This window comes from Ascaphus truei, unplaced genomic scaffold (genome assembly GCF_040206685.1).
Source record: "Ascaphus truei isolate aAscTru1 unplaced genomic scaffold, aAscTru1.hap1 HAP1_SCAFFOLD_166, whole genome shotgun sequence".
Taxonomy (NCBI): Eukaryota; Metazoa; Chordata; class Amphibia; order Anura; family Ascaphidae; genus Ascaphus; species Ascaphus truei.
In genome coordinates, this window is record NW_027454552.1 from 23,499 (window position 1) to 44,862 (window position 21,364).

The 21,364-nt window shown below is 43.7% G+C and overlaps 1 protein-coding gene and 1 long non-coding RNA gene across 3 annotated transcripts; one reads left to right on the plus strand and one right to left on the minus strand.

The window, feature by feature from the left end:
• The first annotated feature begins 1,181 nt into the window (after positions 1-1,181).
• LOC142476725 (uncharacterized) lies at positions 1,182-21,080 on the plus strand. Of its 2 annotated transcripts, XM_075581889.1 has the most exons (5): positions 1,182-1,248; positions 2,646-2,711; positions 4,003-4,068; positions 15,422-15,610; positions 16,438-21,080. In XM_075581889.1, exon 5 carries the CDS (start codon positions 17,744-17,746, stop codon positions 19,193-19,195), a length of 1,452 nt encoding a protein of 483 aa, XP_075438004.1. In that variant the 5' UTR covers positions 1,182-1,248; positions 2,646-2,711; positions 4,003-4,068; positions 15,422-15,610; positions 16,438-17,743; the 3' UTR covers positions 19,196-21,080. The 2 variants fall into 2 exon arrangements, with proteins under 2 accessions (XP_075438004.1, XP_075438003.1); XM_075581888.1 differs by lacking the exon at positions 4,003-4,068 and having other exon boundaries at positions 15,422-21,080.
• LOC142476727 (uncharacterized) lies at positions 8,556-11,013 on the minus strand. The gene is made up of 2 exons (XR_012791938.1): positions 9,928-11,013; positions 8,556-9,087 (listed from the first exon to the last, which is right to left on the minus strand). It is a non-coding gene; the product is annotated as an uncharacterized LOC142476727 (long non-coding RNA).
• Positions 21,081-21,364: the final 284 nt, after the last annotated feature.

Here is a 21,364-nt window from a genome sequence, read left to right on the forward strand (position 1 = left end):
GGAGGGGAAAGAGGCACAGTGAGGGGAGGGAGAGAAGCACGGGGAGGGGAGAGGCACAGGGAGAGGGGAGCGAGGCACAGTGAGGGGAGAGGGGAGAGAGGCACAGTGAGGGGGAGAGAGGCACAGTGAAAGGAGGGGAGAGTGAGGAAAGGGGGAGAGGCACAGTGAGGGGAGGGGGGGAGAGGCACAGTGAGGGATGGAGGAGAGAGAGAGGCTCAGTGAGGGAAGGGAGGAGAGAGGCTCAGTGAGGGAAGGGAGGAGAGAGGCACAGTGAGGGGAGGGGAGGAGAGAGGCACATTGAGGGAAGGAGGAGAGAGGCACAGTGAGGGAAGGGGTGAGAGGCACAGTGAGGGGAGGGAGGAGAGAGGCACAGTGAGGGGAGGGGGAGAGAGGCGCAGCAAGGGGAGGGGGAGAGGCACAGTGAGGGGAGTGGGGGAAGGGGGTATAGAGGCAGTGAGGGGAGGGGGAGAGAGGCGCAGTGAGGGGAGGGGGAAGAGGTGCGCAGTGAGGGGAGGGGGAAAAAGAGGCACAGTGAGGGGAGGGGGAGAGGGATGGGAGAGGCACAGTGAGGGGACGGGGGGAGGCACAGTGAGGGGAGGGGGAGAGGCACAGTGAGGCGAGCGGGAGAGGCACAGTGATGGGGAGAGAGAGGCACAGTGATGGGGAGAGAGAGGCACAGTGATGGGGAGAGAGAGGCACAGTGATGGGGAGAGAGAGGCACAGTGAGGGGGAGAGAGGCACAGTAAGGGAGAGAAGAAATGATTAAGGCTGTTCCTATAGTGCCGTCGATGGCGACATGACGGGTGACGACGCCGTCGCCACCGGCAAAAGTTATGTTTCGCCGGGCGGCGGCAGTGCGGGATTCCGGCAATTTGATTTGTTCAAGTGACGTGACGTGACGGCCCTTGAAAAATCTAATTTTGCTGGCTACCAGTTTCCGCAACGGCGACGTCGCTTTGTCGCCGTAGCGGGCACTATAAGTGCACGTGGCGGCAATGCTTCTGTTTTCGGGCGACGTCGCCAGTACTATATGCGCGGCCTAAGAATGTAGATTAAATATTTGAAAAATTGTGCTTATGATGGGCTTTATTTTCCTGTTATTTTCCCTGTGCTAATTATTCTACTCCATACAAAATGTTCCTAATATTTCACTATACTGAGATAAATCCCTTAATTTCCCAGCGTTCTCGTGTGGTAACGGGGGAAGGGAGCAGCGCTGATTGAGACGACTCTAGGGAGCGATTCATGGTATGTTTATCAATTTAAACTTTTACATCCTCGTAACCTTTTATAAAACACAGAACAAATGCAAAGAAAGCTGCAGAATGGCCGGTGTGGGGATCAAACCCACGGCCGCGGCATTATTATCCCCACAACTGCGCTATCCAGCAAGCAACTGTATGTAGCAAGCGAGTCAGCGCAGGAGCTGCGGGAAAGTGTTTTACCTAGTATAGAACGGCTGGCTAACCACAGCCATATATAAGTGCCACGCGCGCACGCCGGAGCAAGCGCGCCCACTATATTACGTGCCGTAGTGTATATTTACAGACAGAAAGGAACAAATAACGTTTCCGGGCGGCAGCCCTTCCGTCTGATCGCCCCTCAGTGTTACACAAATATAACAGACAGACATTTATGTAACACTGACATTCGCCCCCACCCACTTGGCGCCAAAACGCCATTAAGCAGACCCCGTTCCAGGTGTGTGGAGGTCTCAAATTAGCCGGTAAGACCACGCGTGTCTGGTTGCCGGTGCTTCCGGGTTGTGACATCACGTGTCACGGCAAGGTCTGCCCCTCATAACGAGCGTCGTTGCCACGGGACCACAGGTGTATCATGCTTGTTACCATGGCAACAAAGGACGCTAGCGCACATTTATATATACAATGTAACAAACATTTAAAAGCCCATAATGAGAAATATAAGAACTGGAACCAAACTACTAGTGAAGAAGCTGGTTAAGGGATAAGAACTGAATAAACAATGTCGTGTGTGTGTGTGTGTGTGTGTGTGTGTGTGTGTGTTTGTGTGTGTGTGTAGACCCGGCGTTGCACGTGAGCTAAATTTCCAGCTATGAGGGGGGGGGGGGGGCAGTGGAGAGGAGGGGGGGACGGACAGTGGACAGGAGGGGAGCGGAAGAGGCTCAGTGAGGGGGAGAGAGGCATAGTGATGGGGAGAGAGAGGCTCAGTGAGGGGGAGAGAGAGGCTCAGTAAGGGAGAGAAAAAATGATTAAGGCTGTGCCTATAGTGCCGTCGATGGCGACACGACGGGTGACGACGCCGTCGCCACCGGCGAAAGATATGTTTCGCCGGGCGGTGGCAGTGCGGGATTCCGGCAATTTGATTTGTTCAAGTGACGTGACGGCCCTTGAAAAATCTAATTTTGCCGGCTACCAGTTTCCGCAACGGCGATGTCGCTTTGTCGCCGTAGCGGGCACTATAAGTGCACGCGGCGGCAATGCTTCTGTTTTCGGGCGACGTCGCCAGTACTATATGCGTGGCCTAAGAATGTAGATTAAATATTTGAAAAATTGTGCTTATGATGGGCTTTATTTTCCTGTTATTTTCCCTGTGCTAATTATTCTGCTCCATACAAAATGTTCCTAATATTTCACTATACTGAGATAAATCCCTTAATTTCCCAGCGTTCTCGTGTGGTAACGGGGGAAGGGAGCAGCGCTGATTGAGACGACTCTAGGGAGCGATTCATGGTATGTTTATCAATTTAAACTTTTACATCCTCGTAACCTTTTATAAAACACAGAACAAATGCAAAGAAAGCTGCAGAATGGCCGGTGTGGGGATCAAACCCACGGCCGCGGCATTATTATCCCCACAACTGCGCTATCCAGCAAGCAAGCAACTGTATGTAGCAAGCGAGTCAGCGCAGGAGCTGCGGGAAAGTGTTTTACCTAGTATAGAACGGCTGGCTAACCACAGCCATATATAAGTGCCACGCGCGCACGCCGGAGCAAGCGCGCCCACTATATTACGTGCCGTAGTGTATATTTACAGACAGAAAGGAACAAATAACGTTTCCGGGCGGCAGCCCTTCCGTCTGATCGCCCCTCAGTGTTACACAAATATAACAGACAGACATTTATGTAACACTGACATTCGCCCCCACCCACTTGGCGCCAAAACGCCATTAAGCAGACCCCGTTCCAGGTGTGTGGAGGTCTCAAATTAGCCGGTAAGACCACGCGTGTCTGGTTGCCGGTGCTTCCGGGTTGTGACATCACGTGTCACGGCAAGGTCTGCCCCTCATAACGAGCGTCGTTGCCACGGGACCACATGTGTATCATACTTGTTACCATGGCAACAAAGGACGCTAGCGCACATGTATATATATACAATGTAACAGACATTTAAAAGCCCATAATGAGAAATATAAGAACTGGAACCAAACTACTAGTGAAGAAGCTGGTTAAGGGATAAGAACTGAATAAACAATGTCGTGTGTGTGTGTGTGTGTGTGTGTGTGTGTGTGTGTGTGTGTGTGTGTGTGTGTGTGTGTAGACCCGGCGTTGCACGTGAGCTAAATTTCCAGCTATGAGGGGGGGGGGAGAGGAGGGGGGGACGGACAGTGGACAGGAGGGGGGAGCGGGAGAGGCACAGTGATGGGGAGAGAGAGGCTCAGTAAGGGAGAGAAAAAATGATTAAGGCTGTGCCTATAGTGCCGTCGATGGCGACACGACGGGTGACGACGCCGTCGCCACCGGCGAAAGATATGTTTCGCCGGGCGGTGGCAGTGCGGGATTCCGGCAATTTGATTTGTTCACGTGACAATGTCACTATAAGTGCACGCGGCAGCAATGCTTCTGTTTTCGGCCGACGTCGCCAGTACTATAAGCGCGGCCTAAGAATGTAGATTAAATATGTGAATAATTGTGCTTATGATGGACTTTATTTTCTTGTTATTTTCCCTGTGCTAATTATTCTGCTCCATACAAAATGTTCCTAATATTTCACTATACTGCTATAAATCCCTTAATTTCCCAGCGTTCTCATGTGGTAACGGGGGAAGGGAGCAGCGCTGATTGAGACGACCCTAGGGAGCGATTCATGGTATGTTTATCAATTTAAACTTTTACATCCTCATAATCTTTTATAAAACACAGAACAAATGCAAAGAAAGCTGCAGAATGGCCGGTGTGGGGATCAAACCCACGGCCGCGGCATTATTATCCCCACAACTGCGCTATCCAGCAAGCAACTGTATGTACTGTAGCAAGCGAGTCAGCGCAGGAGCTGCGGGAAAGTATTTTACTCATCACTTAGGCTGCGGCCACGCTAGCGCTGAGCGTGCTGACCGCGCTGTGCTTGCCGAGTTTAGTTTTCACCCAGGCTTTAAAAAAAAGAAAATGGATAGAAGTGCGGCGCAACTGCGCATGTCCAATGAAAGGCTCCCGGATGACTAGTTCAACATAACTTTATTTGACACACACCAGGGCTACACCAGCATCTCCCCCTCAACGCGTTTCACCCTTACGCAGAGGGCTTCGTCTTGGAGTGGGGAGAAGTGGTGACAGCCTCTTAAATACCTAAAAGCCCGCGAAAGCGGCATTAAAACTTTAACCCCTTCAGTGCTATATGCCTGTTAGCTAATATCATGCTATTTAAAGTATTTAATGTCTGTGCAGCTCACTATAAACATATTATATGCACAGAGAGCATCTAAATTATATATTCAGACATACACAGTAGCAAAATGATAAGACTATTTGGCAGCACATTCCAGGTATATGAATAAACATAAAAAGCTGTTGCAAACACTGCAAGTGGAATATACTCAACACTAGATTCACAATAACCCAAGTTATATACCGATTAGTCAGTCATACATATAGGGGCTTCCTAATGCTTTATTTAGACATATTTGTGACTTATAGACCAGTGAATCAAGGGAAGGTAGGTGGGAAAGGGAGAGAAACAAGGGTAAAAGGGGGGGGGGGAGAGAAGGGAGGGAAAAGAGGAGGGGGGGAGGTATGGAAGGGGGGGGGGGATGAGAAGTGTGAGGGAGGGAAAGAGAGGGGGGGGGGAGGAGGAGGGGGGGAGGGGAGGGGGAAAGGCTAAGGGAGGGACAGTGCAGAGAATAAATCAGAAATACACAATAGACGTTCTGTTCTAAAGAAGACCATAATATGTACATATCTGCATTCCACGTATAACACTCTTATATATCTCTTAAAGAAAACATCGTAGATCCCAATCCACATTAAGTCCACTGGGTTGTAATGTGTTTAATGTGTGGATCCAGTGCGCCTCCCTTTGGTGTGGGAGCTTGATTCTATCCCCTCCCCGAGGGGGGAGGACTACATGTTCTATAGCGCAACAACTGAAATTGTCCACAGAACCCAATGGACAGTTGTTAAAGTGGATTGGGACCGGATGTGTCATGTCTGAATTCTTGATGAGCCTTAAGTGTTCTAGAATGCGAATTTTTAAGGCTCTACTGGTAAGCCCCACATACTGTTTTTTTACATCCGCATTGTAACAAGTATATGACATAATTGGTCTGACATGACATAAAGGTTTTTATCTGATATTTCCGTGTTTCAAGTTTATCAGTGAAATGTTTAACTTTCTTCATTTTGGGACAAATCTTACAGTGCCCACATTTAAATGATCCAATCAATTTTGGAAAGAAAGACAGTTTATTCTGGTTAGTATTAGTAGTTTTCAGCAAACTGGGTGACAGAAGATTCCCTAGCGTAGCTGCTCTACGGAACACTATTTTGGGTCCCACACATGCCATTTTATTTAGTAAAGGGTCTAGTGAAAGTGTGGCCCAATGTTTGCGTATGATGGTTTAATTGAGTTTGCTTGTTCGCTATAGTTTGTAATAAAGAATGGCGCTTCTGTGTTCTCGGCCTGTGTATCTATCTGGGTACTGTTGGCTGCTATGTTGGTGAGGGTATTCCTATCCATATTCAGTGCATGCTGATATGCCTGATCAAGGTCTGCACCATCGTATCCCCTCGACAGGAACCTCCTCCTCATCTCTTTCGCCCTGTGGATAAAGGCCTCCAATGTGGAGCAGTTACGGCGTAATCGCAGGAACTGCCCCTTTGGAATGCCCTTAACCAGAGGGCGTGCGTGACAACTGTTATAATGAAGTAATGAGTTCCTGGCATTCTCCTTTCTATAGATGTCTGATTGAATATTATACTCCATATCCACATATAAATTTAAATCTAGAAAGTAAATGTGGTTTTTATTATATGTGTGAGTAAATTTCAAGTTGAGAGTATTGTCTGCCAGGTATTCAAAGAACCTCAAAAGGTCTTCCTCCCCACCACTCCAGATCAAAATCAGGTCGTCAATGTAGCGTTTGTAAAACACCACATGACGCCTGAAGGGATTGGAATCTCCAAACACGTGGGACATCTCCCACCAACCCATGAACAAGTTGGCGTAGGAGGGGGCAAAGGATGTCCCCATAGCTGTCCCACGTGTTTGGAGATAATACTGCTGGTCAAAGAAAAAATAATTGTGCGTAAGTGAAAATCTAATACTGTCAAGAATAAAAACTATGTGTGCTGGCGAAAGAGTGGAAAAAAAAGAGACTTTGAAGCGCGCTCAACTTGCCCGCAGCACTCCCCGCGTGAGCTTGCGAAATAGCCAGGACACCCGGCGCTCCTGCTTGGGGAGCTGGTGACGTCACTGCTCTGCTCATACACACACAAACGCACACGCACACACACATACACACACACACATACACACACACACAAGCACACACACACAAGCACACACACACGCACACGCACACACACATATATATATATATATATACAGTGTTCGACAATCCTATACATTTACACGCCCGGGGCGGGTGGATTTAACCCCTGGGCGAGTAAATATTGGCCCAAGCAGCACACGTGTTTATTTTTTTAAATTTCCCTGCTCGCGCTGAAATTTTCCCGCTCTAGCTGCCTGAAACAAAAAAAAAAAAAAAAAACTCCCCCTACCTGACTGCTGATTGGCGCGCGCTCCCAGGCTTTGTGGGCGCGCGGCCAGGCTCTATATGAGCCGGCCCCCAACGTATGGCCATTTTTTCTGGCCGGAGATCTGTTGGAGAGTACGAGCGTAAGTACTCTCCAATCCTCCATCCCCTCTGCTCCTTCCCTGCCTCCTGCAGTTCCCCCTTTCTCCCCCCAACCCCCGATACCCGCGCGTGGCTGGATATGGTAGCGTGGGTGTTCCCCCTTCTCTCCCCGGCCCCCGCTTACCCCAGCTTCCCGCGCGGGGCAGAGGTGTCCCCCCCCTTCTCCCCCCCCCCCCCCCCCCCCGGCCTCCCCCGATCCCTGGGTGATGGTAGTGGGTGTTCCCCGGCTTCCCGCGATACCCGCGCGGGGCTGGTGATGGTAGTGGGGATGTTCCCCGCGATACCCTTGGGGGGCGGGTGATGGTAGTGGGGGGCTTCCCCACTTACCCCGGCTTCCCGCGATACCCTTGGGGGGCGGGTGATGGTAGTGGGGGTGTTCCCCGCTTACCCCGGCTTCCCGCGCCGCTTCGCCTGATCCCCGCGCGGGGCTGGAGATGGTAGCGGGGGTTTTCCCCCCTTACCTACTTTGTCTCCGCTTCTCCACTGTCCCGTGGCTGTCCGCGCAGGGCGGGAGATGGTCGCGGGGGGGGGGGGGGGAGCGAGCGGGTCAGTGGTGGTGCTCGGTCGTGCGGCCTTTCCTCTTCTACCCCCTGTCGTGTGTGTGTGTGTGTGTGTGTGTGTGTGTGCATGTGCATGCATGGGAGAGTGTGTGTATGTGTGTGCATGCATGCATGGGAGAGTGTGTGTGTGTGTGTCACCCCAGTCAGTCACCCCGTCACGGAGGTTATTTGGACTGGGGCGCTCCCTAAATTTTGTGGCTTAAAAAGTTGTTGTAACGCCTTACTCTGTTAAAAAATGATAAAATATAAAATATGATTTTGGTGTTTGTGGTGCAAAAGGGTGTGTAGAAAAACATATACTGGCCCTTTTAGTTGATTTTGTGGTTGCTGCTTGACCTTGGAGAAGGGAATCCCGTGTCCTTCTCAGCGTGGCAGTAGTGGTGTGAAGATGGTCAGCGCGAACCTCGTGGACCTCACGGATATAGTGAATCCGGATGCAGTATTAAGACAAGAATAAAAGAATAAAACACGATATTAGTGTATCATGTCCACATTGGGGGATTGGGGGGAAAAAAAGGGGAGGGGGGGAGTGGGAAGGGGGAGTAGGGGGGTGGGGTAGGAGTGGACGGTGGTGGGATGGATGGTGGGTTCCCACTAACTAATCACAGAATACATAGAATATATGGATCCAGTGACTCACACGGGCTTGTGTGGTGTCTCTCCCTCAACGCTGACTGGTGTGGGTAAATACAGACTCATATACTGGAGTCTCAGATATACATTAAACTCACACGGCCTGATGTGAGTCCTTGCCCTCAGAGGGTAATGTCCTGTATGGATGGTGTCCTGTTGTTTCAGCAGAGTTGTCCCCCGATGGGTGTGGTGTGTGAGTGTCTCCTCTCCCCGTATCCCAAATGACCAAAAAGAAATGTGCAAACCAAAAGTCAAAATGAATTAAAAGGTCTTTAATGGGTTAACAGTGAAGACATGTGCATACACTATGCATACATGTTGTGGTGCTTAAAAGGTATAAAACAATATATGACACGATAACACAATGAACTAAACAGTATGTGATGTACTGAAGCAAACACAAAAAAGGACTCTCACACTAAACGAATATACAAAATCACTTGCCCAGCATCATCCGCTCAGAGCACTCCTGCACGATCTCCTCCTCCGTTTTTTGCTCCAACTGGCGCGTCCGGCAGCGGAACCGGAAAGGGGGATCTGAACCGGATGTCCTGCAGTGTGCTGGGTCCCTCTGTCAATGAGCTCCGGCAGGGAACTACGCGTTTCGCAATAAGCTTCGTCAGGTTCCTGCCGGATGCTCATTGTGTGCTGCATTTATAGGTGCCCCCATTAGTTTAATTGGAGAAACACCTGGATTAAGGGCATGGTTTAAATTTAGACGGTTATATCTCTTTATAGGAGCTACCTTTGGAAGCCCCTAATGTCAGGGATAGTGAGATGTGCCTGTAAATATAAATAATGGGTTAGATAAGCATATATTAAAATTAGATAAGCATATATTAAAATAAATCAATACATTATAAAAACTACATTTTAAAAAATACTTAGAGATGATCATTGTATTTGTCCTTAGAAGCATTTTAAGTTTAATAAAAAACGGTGGAAATTGGAATTTGATTGGGGTATTTGTGTGATTTGGAATCTTTTAGTTCCTCCGTGTGCAGTATTTTTAAAACCATTCTCTGTTGGTTAAAATCTTTACATATGTAATACAATAGTGCCACCATGTGGCTGGATGTGAAAATTACCTCAACACTGTCATAACCTAATGGTAAAAGTTAAGCAATCTTGGTAGTGTGGCACACATCCCTTTAAAGTAACTTAAAAATGTGCCAGAGTGTATTACAGCAAAAAATATATTTATGTGACAAAAGTTATAACGAATTACATATTTGACGGAAAAAATATAATATTATTATTATCAAGATGGTTAAAAAACCTTACTGTTTATAGCCACTACATCTGACATAAGGGTAGAACAACCTAGGCACCCAAAATCTTGGTTTCCTCATTCAGCTATCTAAAATGTACCACTCAATATCTCCGTGTTAGTTAAAAGATATTTCATTTGTAATACAATGCTGCCACCAAGTGGCCGCATATCGAAATTGCTACTTCAAAACCCTAATATTATCTCTACCACACTGTGGATAGTGCGGTATTCAGTTAAGTGTAGAGTCATTGTTTAAAATATATTGCAAAAGTATATTCCAGCGGATGACGAGAGTATATCAAACATGCATGAGCATGGGTTTACACAGACATTTGATATTAGAAAAAAACTTGTATAGGTGATTTCGACGCGGAGCTCTCATGTGGTGAAAATGTTCAAAACGTATAGTCCAGATTCTTCATAACTCCTTTCTAACTTCAATTCATGTTGCAGAGGTTGTCGCGATGGTATGCATCATTTCTGGTCCTCAAGGGTTGGTTCGAGGTAGATTCATATTTGGGACGTGCGCCCTATTGGAGATTGGAGAGGAAGTGGATCAGTGTGTGTTAAAACAAAGAGGTAGATGTAAATGAAATTTAATAAAATAAAATAGTAGATGTTATAGAATAGTAGATGTTTATAAAATATTAAAAAATAAAAGTTGTTTAAAAATTGTTTACAAATGGGGGATTTGGAGCAGATTGATGGGTGTTCAGAGAAAGGCTGCAATGTCTATCTCTACATTGAGGCCTGTGGGTACCAGGCTTTTCAATTTGTAGATCCAAAACGTTTCTTTTCTTGATAGAGATGTCAGTCTGTCGCCTCCCCTCCAATGTGGGGGGACTACTTCAATGCCCCTAAATTCAAGGCCCGACGGATCTCCTTGGTGATGTAGTGCGAAATGCTTAGAGACACTATGTGTCATTAGTTTCCGTCTGATATTCCCTAGGTGTTCCAAAATACGCACCCGCAGGGGTCGACTGGTGCGCCCTACATATTAGAGTCCACAGGGGCAGTTTAAAAGGTAGACTACGAATTCTGATTTGCAATTAATGAAGCTGCCGGTTTTGAACTGTTCTCCTGTTGTATTAGAGCTGAACTGAATTGTTTCCTTACTTCCCTGTTTGCATGCTTTGCATGTATTACATCTATGGAAACCTTTGGCTGTTTGTAGCCAGTTTGAGTCCTGGCCTGTTGTTCTATTCTCCATTCTAAAGAGGCTTGGTGCTAACTTTCTTTTGATGTTATCTGCCCTTTTATAGATGACTTTCGGTTTTTCTGGGAGGTACTCTTTCAGGGTGGGGTCTCCCTGTAGGAGATGCCAGTGTTTATTCAGGATCTGTTGTATGCTTCCTGCATCCTGACTAAACTGTGTTAAGAAAGCGATGCTGAACTCTTCTTTGGGCTTAGGTGGATTAGTTTTAAGGATTTCACTACGTTCGAGCTCCCCTACTTTTCTCTTATTGCTATATCCATCTTATCGTTATCATAGTTTTTAGCAATGAAACGCTTCTTAAGAATATTGGATTGTTCCCTATAAATATGGTCATCGCTACAGTTTCTCCTAATTCGACGAAACTGTCCTGGGGGTATGTTCTTTAACCATTTTTTGTGGTGGCAGCTAGTGTTAAGTAGGTAGTTGTTACAGTCCACTTTTTTGAAGAAAGTTTTAGTCTTTAGTTTGGTGTCTTCTATGTAAATAGTAAGGTCTAAGAAGTCTACCGTGTTATTTCCTATGCAAGTTGTAAAAGCCAAGTTCCTCTCATTAGTATTAATATAGTTTAAGAAATGGTTCAAGTTTTCACTACTACCTTTCCAGATGAAAAACACATCATCGATGTATCTTCGCCATAGCACGAGATCCGCACCAAATTCATGCTCTGACCAGATGGTATCAGTCTCCCAATTGTCCATGAACAGATTGGCATAACTTGGTGCGAATTTCGTACTCATCGCTGTGCCACATTTTTGTAGGAAATATGTTCCATCAAATTTAAAAAGGTTATGCTTCAGAATAAAATTGATACTTTCTAAAATGAAGCGTCTTTGTTCTATTTTAACAGTTGGGTCTTTTGTTAATGTCCTATTGATGGCTTCAATTCCATCGTCGTGTTTTATGGATGTGTATAATGAAGTTACATCACAAGTGCAGATTTTGTAGTCATCTTGCCAAATTACCTGTTCTAATACATTAAGAATTTGCGTGGTATCTCTTAGATAGGACCGCATCTCCGCAACATATGGTTGTAGAAAACCATCTATATATTCCGATAGTCGCGACGTGAGTGAGCCTATCCCAGAGATGATGGGTCTCCCTGGTGGTGCTTTAATATCCTTATGTATTTTGGGTAAAAAATAAAATATCGGCATAACTGGGAATTTTATATTTAAATAGTCGTATTCTTTTTCATTTAGGACTCCTGTTGTACTGCCTTTGTCTAGTAGGGTGAGGAATTCTATACAGAATTCTTTATGCGGATTCGTCTTAAGACGTGCATAGGTGATGTCGTCAAATAATATCCTCTCTGCTTCTCCCTTATAATATTCAGTGTCCATAATGACAACCCCCCCCCCTTTGTCTGCTTGTTTGAATATGATATCCTTATCTTTCTCTAAGTTTTGCAAAGCGATTTTCTCTTTTAGTGTTAAATTGTTCTTCGTTATCTTTGTCGTACCTGAGGTCAGTTTGTCAAAGTCTTCCTGGATTTTTTGGTGGAACACTTCTAGATTATGGCCTTTTGCCCAGCTAGGATAGAATTTGGACTTGTTTTTAAGATTTGAATGTTTAAAATCACTCTCTATGTTTATGTTCGTATCATTACTTACTATCTCCCTAGTTTGTGCGTCTTTGGAAAGAATTTTTTTTTTAAGCGTAAGCTGTCTGATGTATTTGTGTGCGTCTATATACAGATTAAAACTATTCGCCTTAGCAACTGGCGCGAAATTCAGCCCCTTTTTTATAAGCTTACATTCATCTATGTTGAGTTCTTTTTTACTTAGATTAAATATACAGTATTGTTTACATCGCTGCTCTTTTCCTGTGTCCTTCTTCCTCCCCGCTTTCCTCGTGTGGTCTTTTTCTGAGTTTTGTGTTTGGTGTTTCTATTTCTTTCTGTTCTTCTACCACTAGAGTGCGATTCTGGGTGGCTATTGGTGGTGGTTTTGCTACTTGGGCCTGTTCTAAAAAATGACCTGTATGTGGTCTGGGTGATCGTTGTTCTCTCACGTGACCTTGCTCCTTATCATGTCTTTCTCTGTATGTTTGCCTCTGTTCCCTGTAAGGTGATTTGCGTTCCCGTCTTGGGCTCTGGTCCCTATATTGTTTGTGGGGTGACCGGTAGTGTCTCCTTTGGCTTTCTTCTCTCTCATAGCGTCTCTCTCTGTATTCCCGATTTGACCCATAGTGTTTGTAAGGTGATCTGTGGTCCCTATCTCTGCTCCTTTCTTTCTCATACCTGTTATCACGGCGTTCAAGTGGTGATCTAGTTCTGTAGTTATATGTTGTTGGCTTAGCAGTGTGATACCTTTCGTGATACTCTTTTGCTTTAGAATAGTATTTATTGTCCTGCCAATGTTCTTCTCTGTCTCTATCATTTTTCTTTGCCTCGTCCCTTTTGTGGCTTCCTGTGTCTTCAATAGTGTGCGTTTTAGTTTCTTTATTCTCTCTAGGGGTTTCTAGGGCACCCGCCTCCTGCCTTCTTGGTGGAATTTGTCTAGCCTCTTTATTAAATGATACATTCTTATTGTTTTCATATTTGGGATAGTTCTTATGCCTCTCTGGATTCGTTGGATAGCTTAATGTGTTGGATCTTGAATTCTGGTTTTTATTACTATCTTCTCTACTCCTATATTCGAACATTTTCCTATCCCTTGGGGTGCTAGGTGGGACTAGTGAGATCCGTTGCCATTTGGGGTTTGACCCCACTACATAATCTTCCTCGTCTCGTCTGAATTTTTTGTTCTTTGACTCTATCAGGTTTTTTTCTATGGCGTCTATTTCATCCGCTAGTTTTCTGTCCCTACTTATGAAGGTGGGATTATCTATAGAGGTTTCTAATCTTTTCTGAATTAGTGTGACTTCTCGGTCAATTTCTATTAGTGTCTTTGTATGGTGTTTAATGATAAGTTTCATTAAAGTGAATGAACAGGCATCCATAGCTTCCTCCCATTGTACATTGTATTCTACATCTGCTAATTCAAAGGATGATTTTTTATCAAACCGTAAACCCCTAGGAATACGTTTGATGTCAATGTATTTTTCTAGGTAGACTTTGTCCCAGACCTTTTTGGTCTCCTTCTTAAGTAAATTCTCTAGTTTATCGAATTCATTATTTATTGTTTCTAAGTCTCCCATTTCCGCTGACTCAATTTCTCTCATTTTGTTCTCTATGTTGTTACTTCTAAAAATTCTTTTTGTGAAAACACTCTCCTTGATTTCGACCATATCTTCTATCTCTATGGTTGCTACTTCCATGTTGAGATTTCTAATGTGGGGTGCTGCCACCAGGATGGGATTAGAGAAGTCTGGAGGTTATTTGGACTGGGGCGCTCCCTAAATTTTGTGGCTTAAAAAGTTGTTGTAACGCCTTACTCTGTTAAAAAATGATAAAATATAAAATATGATTTTGGTGTTTGTGGTGCAAAAGGGTGTGTAGAAAAACATATACTGGCCCTTTTAGTTGATTTTGTGGTTGCTGCTTGACCTTGGAGAAGGGAATCCCGTGTCCTTCTCAGCGTGGCAGTAGTGGTGTGAAGATGGTCAGCGCGAACCTCGTGGACTTCACGGATATAGTGGATCCGGATGCAGTATTAAGACAAGAATAAAAGAATAAAACACGATATTAGTGTATCATGTCCACATTGGGGGATTGGGGGGAAAAAAAGGGGAGGGGGGGAGTGGGAAGGGGGAGTAGAGGGGTGGGGTAGGAGTGGACGGTTGTGGGATGGATGGTGGGTTCCCACTAACTAATCACAGAATGCATAGAATATATGGATCCAGTGACTCACACGGGCTTGTGTGGTGTCTCTCCCTCAACGCTGACTGGTGTGGGTAAATACAGACTCATATACTGGAGTCTCAGATATACATTAAACTCACACGGCCTGATGTGAGTCCTTGCCCTCAGAGGGTAATGTCCTGTATGGATGGTGTCCTGTTGTTTCAGCAGAGTTGTCCCCCGATGGGTGTGGTGTGTGAGTGTCTCCTCTCCCCGTATCCCAAATGACCAAAAAGAAATGTGCAAACCAAAAGTCAAAATGAATTAAAAGGTCTTTAATGGGTTAACAGTGAAGACATGTGCATACACTATGCATACATGTTGTGGTGCTTAAAAGGTATAAAACAATATATGACACGATAACACAATGTGATGTACTGAAGCAAACACAAAAAAGGACTCTCACACTAAACGAATATACGGGAATATAAGGGAATATCAGACGGAAACTAATGACACATAGTGTCTCTAAGCATTTCGCACTACATCACCAAGGAGATCCGTCGGGCCTTGAATTTAGGGGCATTGAAGTAGTCCCCCCACATTGGAGGGGAGGCGACAGACTGACATCTCTATCAAGAAAAGAAACGTTTTGGATCTACAAATTGAAAAGCCTGGTACCCACAGGCCTCAATGTAGAGATAGACATTGCAGCCTTTCTCTGAACACCCATCAATCTGCTCCAAATCCCCCATTTGTAAACAATTTTTAAACAACTTTTATTTTTTAATATTTTATAAACATCTACTATTCTATAACATCTACTATTTTATTTTATTAAATTTCATTTACATCTACCTCTTTGTTTTAACACACACTGATCCACTTCCTCTCCAATCTCCAATAGGGCGCACGTCCCAAATATGAATCTACCTCGAACCAACCCTTGAGGACCAGAAATGATGCATACCATCGCGACAACCTCTGCAACATGAATTGAAGTTAGAAAGGAGTTATGAAGAATCTGGACTATACGTTTTGAACATTTTGAACTTTTTCACCACATGAGAGCTCCGCGTCGAAATCACCTATACAAGTATTTTTCTAATATCAAATGTCTGTGTAAACCCATGCTCATGCATATTTGATATACTCTCGTCATCCGCTGGAATATACTTTTGCAATATATTTTAAACAATGACTCTACACTTAACTGAATACCGCACTATCCACAGTGTGGTAGAGATAATATTAGGGTTTTGAAGTAGCAATTTCGATATGCGGCCACTTGGTGGCAGCATTTGAAATATCTTTTAACTAACACGGAGATATTGAGTGGTACATTTTAGATAGCTGAATGAGGAAACCAAGATTTTGGGTGCCTAGGTTGTTCTACCCTTATGTCAGATGTAGTGGCTATAAACAGTAAGGTTTTTTAACCATCTTGATAATAATATTATATTTTTTCCGTCAAATATGTAATTCGTTATAACTTTTCTCACATAAATATATTTTTTGCTGTAATACACTCTGGCACATTTTTAAGTTACTTTAAAGGGATGTGTGCCACACTACCAAGATTGCTTAACTTTTACCATTAGGTTATGACAGTGTTGAGGTAATTTTCACATCCAGCCACATGGTGGCACTATTGTATTACATATGTAAAGATTTTAACCAACAGAGAATGGTTTTAAAAATACTGCACACGGAGGAACTAAAAGATTCCAAATCACACAAATACCCCAATCAAATTCCAATTTCCACCGTTTTTTATTAAACTTAAAATGCTTCTAAGGACAAATACAATGATCATCTCTAAGTATTTTTTAAAATGTAGTTTTTATAATGTATTGATTTATTTTAATATATGCTTATCTAATTTTAATATATGCTTATCTAACCCATTATTTATATTTACAGGCACATCTCACTATCCCTGACATTAGGGGCTTCCAAAGGTAGCTCCTATAAAGAGATATAACCGTCTAAATTTAAACCATGCCCTTAATCCAGGTGTTTCTCCAATTAAACTAATGGGGGCACCTATAAATGCAGCACACAATGAGCATCCGGCAGGAACCTGACGAAGCTTATTGCGAAACGCGTAGTTCCCTGCCGGAGCTCATTGACAGAGGGACCCAGCACACTGCAGGACATCCGGTTTAGATCCCCCTTTCCGGTTCCGCTGCCGGACGCGTCAGTTGGAGCAAAAAACGGAGGAGGAGATCGTGCAGGAGTGCTCTGAGCGGATGATGCTGGGCAAGTGATTTTGTATATTCGTTTAGTGTGAGAGTCCTTTTTTGTGTTTGCTTCAGTACATCACATACTGTTTAGTTCGTTGTGTTATCGTGTCATATTGTTTTATACCTTTTAAGCACCACAACATGTATGCATAGTGTATGCACATGTCTTCACTGTTAACCCATTAAAGACCTTTTAATTCATTTTGACTTTTGGTTTGCACATTGCTTTTTGGTCATTTGGGATACGGGGAGAGGAGACACTCACACACCACACCCATCGGGGGACAACTCTGCTGAAACAACAGGACACCATCCATACAGGACATTACCCTCTGAGGGCAAGGACTCACATCAGGCCGTGTGAGTTTAATGTATATCTGAGACTCCAGTATATGAGTCTGTATTTACCCACACCAGTCAGCGTTGAGGGAGAGACACCACACAAGCCCGTGTGAGTCACTGGATCCATATATTCTATGTATTCTGTGATTAGTTAGTGGGAACCCACCATCCATCCCACCACCGTCCACTCCTACCCCACCCCCTACTCCCCCTTCCCACTCCCCCCCTCCCCTTTTTTTCCCCCCAATCCCCCAATGTGGACATGATACACTAATATCGTGTTTTATTCTTTTATTCTTGTCTTAATACTGCATCCGGATCCACTATATCCGTGAGGTCCACGAGGTTCGCGCTGACCATCTTCACACCACTACTGCCACGCTGAGAAGGACACGGGATTCCCTTCTCCAAGGTCAAGCAGCAACCACAAAATCAACTAAAAGGGCCAGTATATGTTTTTCTACACACCCTTTTGCACCACAAACACCAAAATCATATTTTATATTTTATCATTTTTTAACAGAGTAAGGCGTTACAACAACTTTTTAAGCCACAAAATTTAGGGAGCGCCCCAGTCCAAATAACCTCCAGACTTCTCTAATCCCATCCTGGTGGCAGCACCCCACATTAGAAATCTCAACATGGAAGTAGCAACCATAGAGATAGAAGATATGGTCGAAATCAAGGGGAGTGTTTTCACAAAAAGAATTTTTAGAAGTAACAACATAGAGAACAAAATGAGAGAAATTGAGTCAGCGGAAATGGGAGACTTAGAAACAATAAATAATGAATTCGATAAACTAGAGAATTTACTTAAGAAGGAGACCAAAAAGGTCTGGGACAAAGTCTACCTAGAAAAATACATTGACATCAAACGTATTCCTAGGGGTTTACGGTTTGATAAAAAATCATCCTTTGAATTAGCAGATGTAGAATACAATGTACAATGGGAGGAAGCTATGGATGCCTGTTCATTCACTTTAATGAAACTTATCATTAAACACCATACAAAGACACTAATAGAAATTGACCGAGAAGTCACACTAATTCAGAAAAGATTAGAAACCTCTATAGATAATCCCACCTTCATAAGTAGGGACAGAAAACTAGCGGATGAAATAGACGCCATAGAAAAAAACCTGATAGAGTCAAAGAACAAAAAATTCAGACGAGACGAGGAAGATTATGTAGTGGGGTCAAACCCCAAATGGCAACGGGTCTCACTAGTCCCACCTAGCACCCCAAGGGATAGGAAAATGTTCAAATATAGGAGTAGAGAAGATAGTAATAAAAACCAGAATTCAAGATCCAACACATTAAGCTATCCAACGAATCCAGAGAGGCATAAGAACTATCCCAAATATGAAAACAATAAGAATGTATCATTTAATAAAGAGGCTAGACAAATTCCACCAAGAAGGCAGGAGGCGGGTGTCCTAGAAACCCCTAGAGAGAATAAAGAAACTAAAACGCACACTATTGAAGACACAGGAAGCCACAAAAGGGACGAGGCAAAGAAAAATGATAGAAACAGAGAAGAACATTGGCAGGACAATAAATACTATTCTAAAGCAAAAGAGTATCACGAAAGGTATCACACTGCTAAGCCAACAACATATAACTACAGAACTAGATCACCACTTGAACGTGATAGCAGGTATGAGAAAGAAAGGAGCAGAGATAGGGACCACAGATCACCTTACAAACACTATGGGTCAAATCGGGAATACAGAGAGAGACGCTATGAGAGAGAAGAAAGCCAAAGGAGACACTACCGGTCACCCCACAAACAATATAGGGACCAGAGCCCAAGACGGGAACGCAAATCACCTTACAGGGAACAGAGGCAAACATACAGAGAAAGACATGATAAGGAGCAAGGTCACGTGAGAGAACAACGATCACCCAGACCACATACAGGTCATTTTTTAGAACAGGCCCAAGTAGCAAAACCACCACCAATAGCCACCCAGAATCGCACTCTAGTGGTAGAAGAACAGAAAGAAATAGAAACACCAAACACAAAACTCAGAAAAAGACCACACGAGGAAAGCGGGGAGGAAGAAGGACACAGGAAAAGAGCAGCGATGTAAACAATATATTTAATCTAAGTAAAAAAGAACTCAACATAGATGAATGTAAGCTTATAAAAAAGGGGCTGAATTTCGCGCCAGTTGCTAAGGCGAATAGTTTTAATCTGTATATAGACGCACACAAATACATCAGACAGCTTACGCTTAAAAAAAAAATTCTTTCCAAAGACGCACAAACTAGGGAGATAGTAAGTAATGATACGAACATAAACATAGAGAGTGATTTTAAACATTCAAATCTTAAAAACAAGTCCAAATTCTATCCTAGCTGGGCAAAAGGCCATAATCTAGAAGTGTTCCACCAAAAAATCCAGGAAGACTTTGACAAACTGACCTCAGGTACGACAAAGATAACGAAGAACAATTTAACACTAAAAGAGAAAATCGCTTTGCAAAACTTAGAGAAAGATAAGGATATCATATTCAAACAAGCAGACAAAGGGGGGGGGGGTTGTCATTATGGACACTGAATATTATAAGGGAGAAGCAGAGAGGATATTATCTGACGACATCACCTATGCACGTCTTAAGACGAATCCGCATAAAGAATTCTGTATAGAATTCCTCACCCTACTAGACAAAGGCAGTACAACAGGAGTCCTAAATGAAAAAGAATACGACTATTTAAATATAAAATTCCCAGTTATGCCGATATTTTATTTTTTACCCAAAATACATAAGGATATTAAAGCACCACCAGGGAGACCCATCATCTCTGGGATAGGCTCACTCACGTCGCGACTATCGGAATATATAGATGGTTTTCTACAACCATATGTTGCGGAGATGCGGTCCTATCTAAGAGATACCACGCAAATTCTTAATGTATTAGAACAGGTAATTTGGCAAGATGACTACAAAATCTGCACTTGTGATGTAACTTCATTATACACATCCATAAAACACGACGATGGAATTGAAGCCATCAATAGGACATTAACAAAAGACCCAACTGTTAAAATAGAACAAAGACGCTTCATTTTAGAAAGTATCAATTTTATTCTGAAGCATAACCTTTTTAAATTTGATGGAACATATTTCCTACAAAAATGTGGCACAGCGATGGGTACGAAATTCGCACCAAGTTATGCCAATCTGTTCATGGACAATTGGGAGACCGATACCATCTGGTCAGAGCATGAATTTGGTGCGGATCTCGTGCTATGGCGAAGATACATCGATGATGTGTTTTTCATCTGGAAAGGTAGTAGTGAAAACTTGAACCATTTCTTAAACTATATTAATACTAATGAGAGGAACTTGGCTTTTACAACTTGCATAGGAAATAACACGGTAGACTTCTTAGACCTTACTATTTACATAGAAGACACCAAACTAAAGACTAAAACTTTCTTCAAAAAAGTGGACTGTAACAACTACCTACTTAACACTAGCTGCCACCACAAAAAATGGTTAAAGAACATACCCCCAGGACAGTTTCGTCGAATTAGGAGAAACTGTAGCGATGACCATATTTATAGGGAACAATCCAATATTCTTAAGAAGCGTTTCATTGCTAAAAACTATGATAACGATAAGATGGATATAGCAATAAGAGAAGTAGGGGAGCTCGAACGTATTGAAATCCTTAAAACTAATCCACCTAAACCCAAAGAAGAGTTCAGCATCGCTTTCTTAACACAGTTTAGTCAGGATGCAGGAAGCATACAACAGATCCTGAATAAACACTGGCATCTCCTACAGGGAGACCCCACCCTGAAAGAGTACCTCCCAGAAAAACCGAAAGTCATCTATAAAAGGGCAGATAACATCAAAAGAAAGTTAGCACCAAGCCTCTTTAGAATGGAGAATAGAACAACAGGCCAGGACTCAAACTGGCTACAAACAGCCAAAGGTTTCCATAGATGTAATACATGCAAAGCATGCAAACAATGAAGTAAGGAAAAAATTCAGTTCAGCTCTAATACAACAGGAGAACAGTTCAAAACCGGCAGCTTCATTAATTGCAAATCAGAATTCGTAGTCTACCTTTTAAACTGCCCCTGTGGACTCCAATATGTAGGGCGCACCAGTCGACCCCTGCGGGTGCGTATTTTGGAACACCTAGGGAATATCAGACGGAAACTAATGACACATAGTGTCTCTAAGCATTTCGCACTACATCACCAAGGAGATCCGTCGGGCCTTGAATTTAGGGGCATTGAAGTA

What these genes read in the sequence shown, in the direction of transcription:
- LOC142476725 (XM_075581889.1), top strand. Translation starts at nt 17,744, where the DNA reads ATGGAAGTAGCAACCATAGAGATAGAAGATATGGTCGAAATCAAGGGG.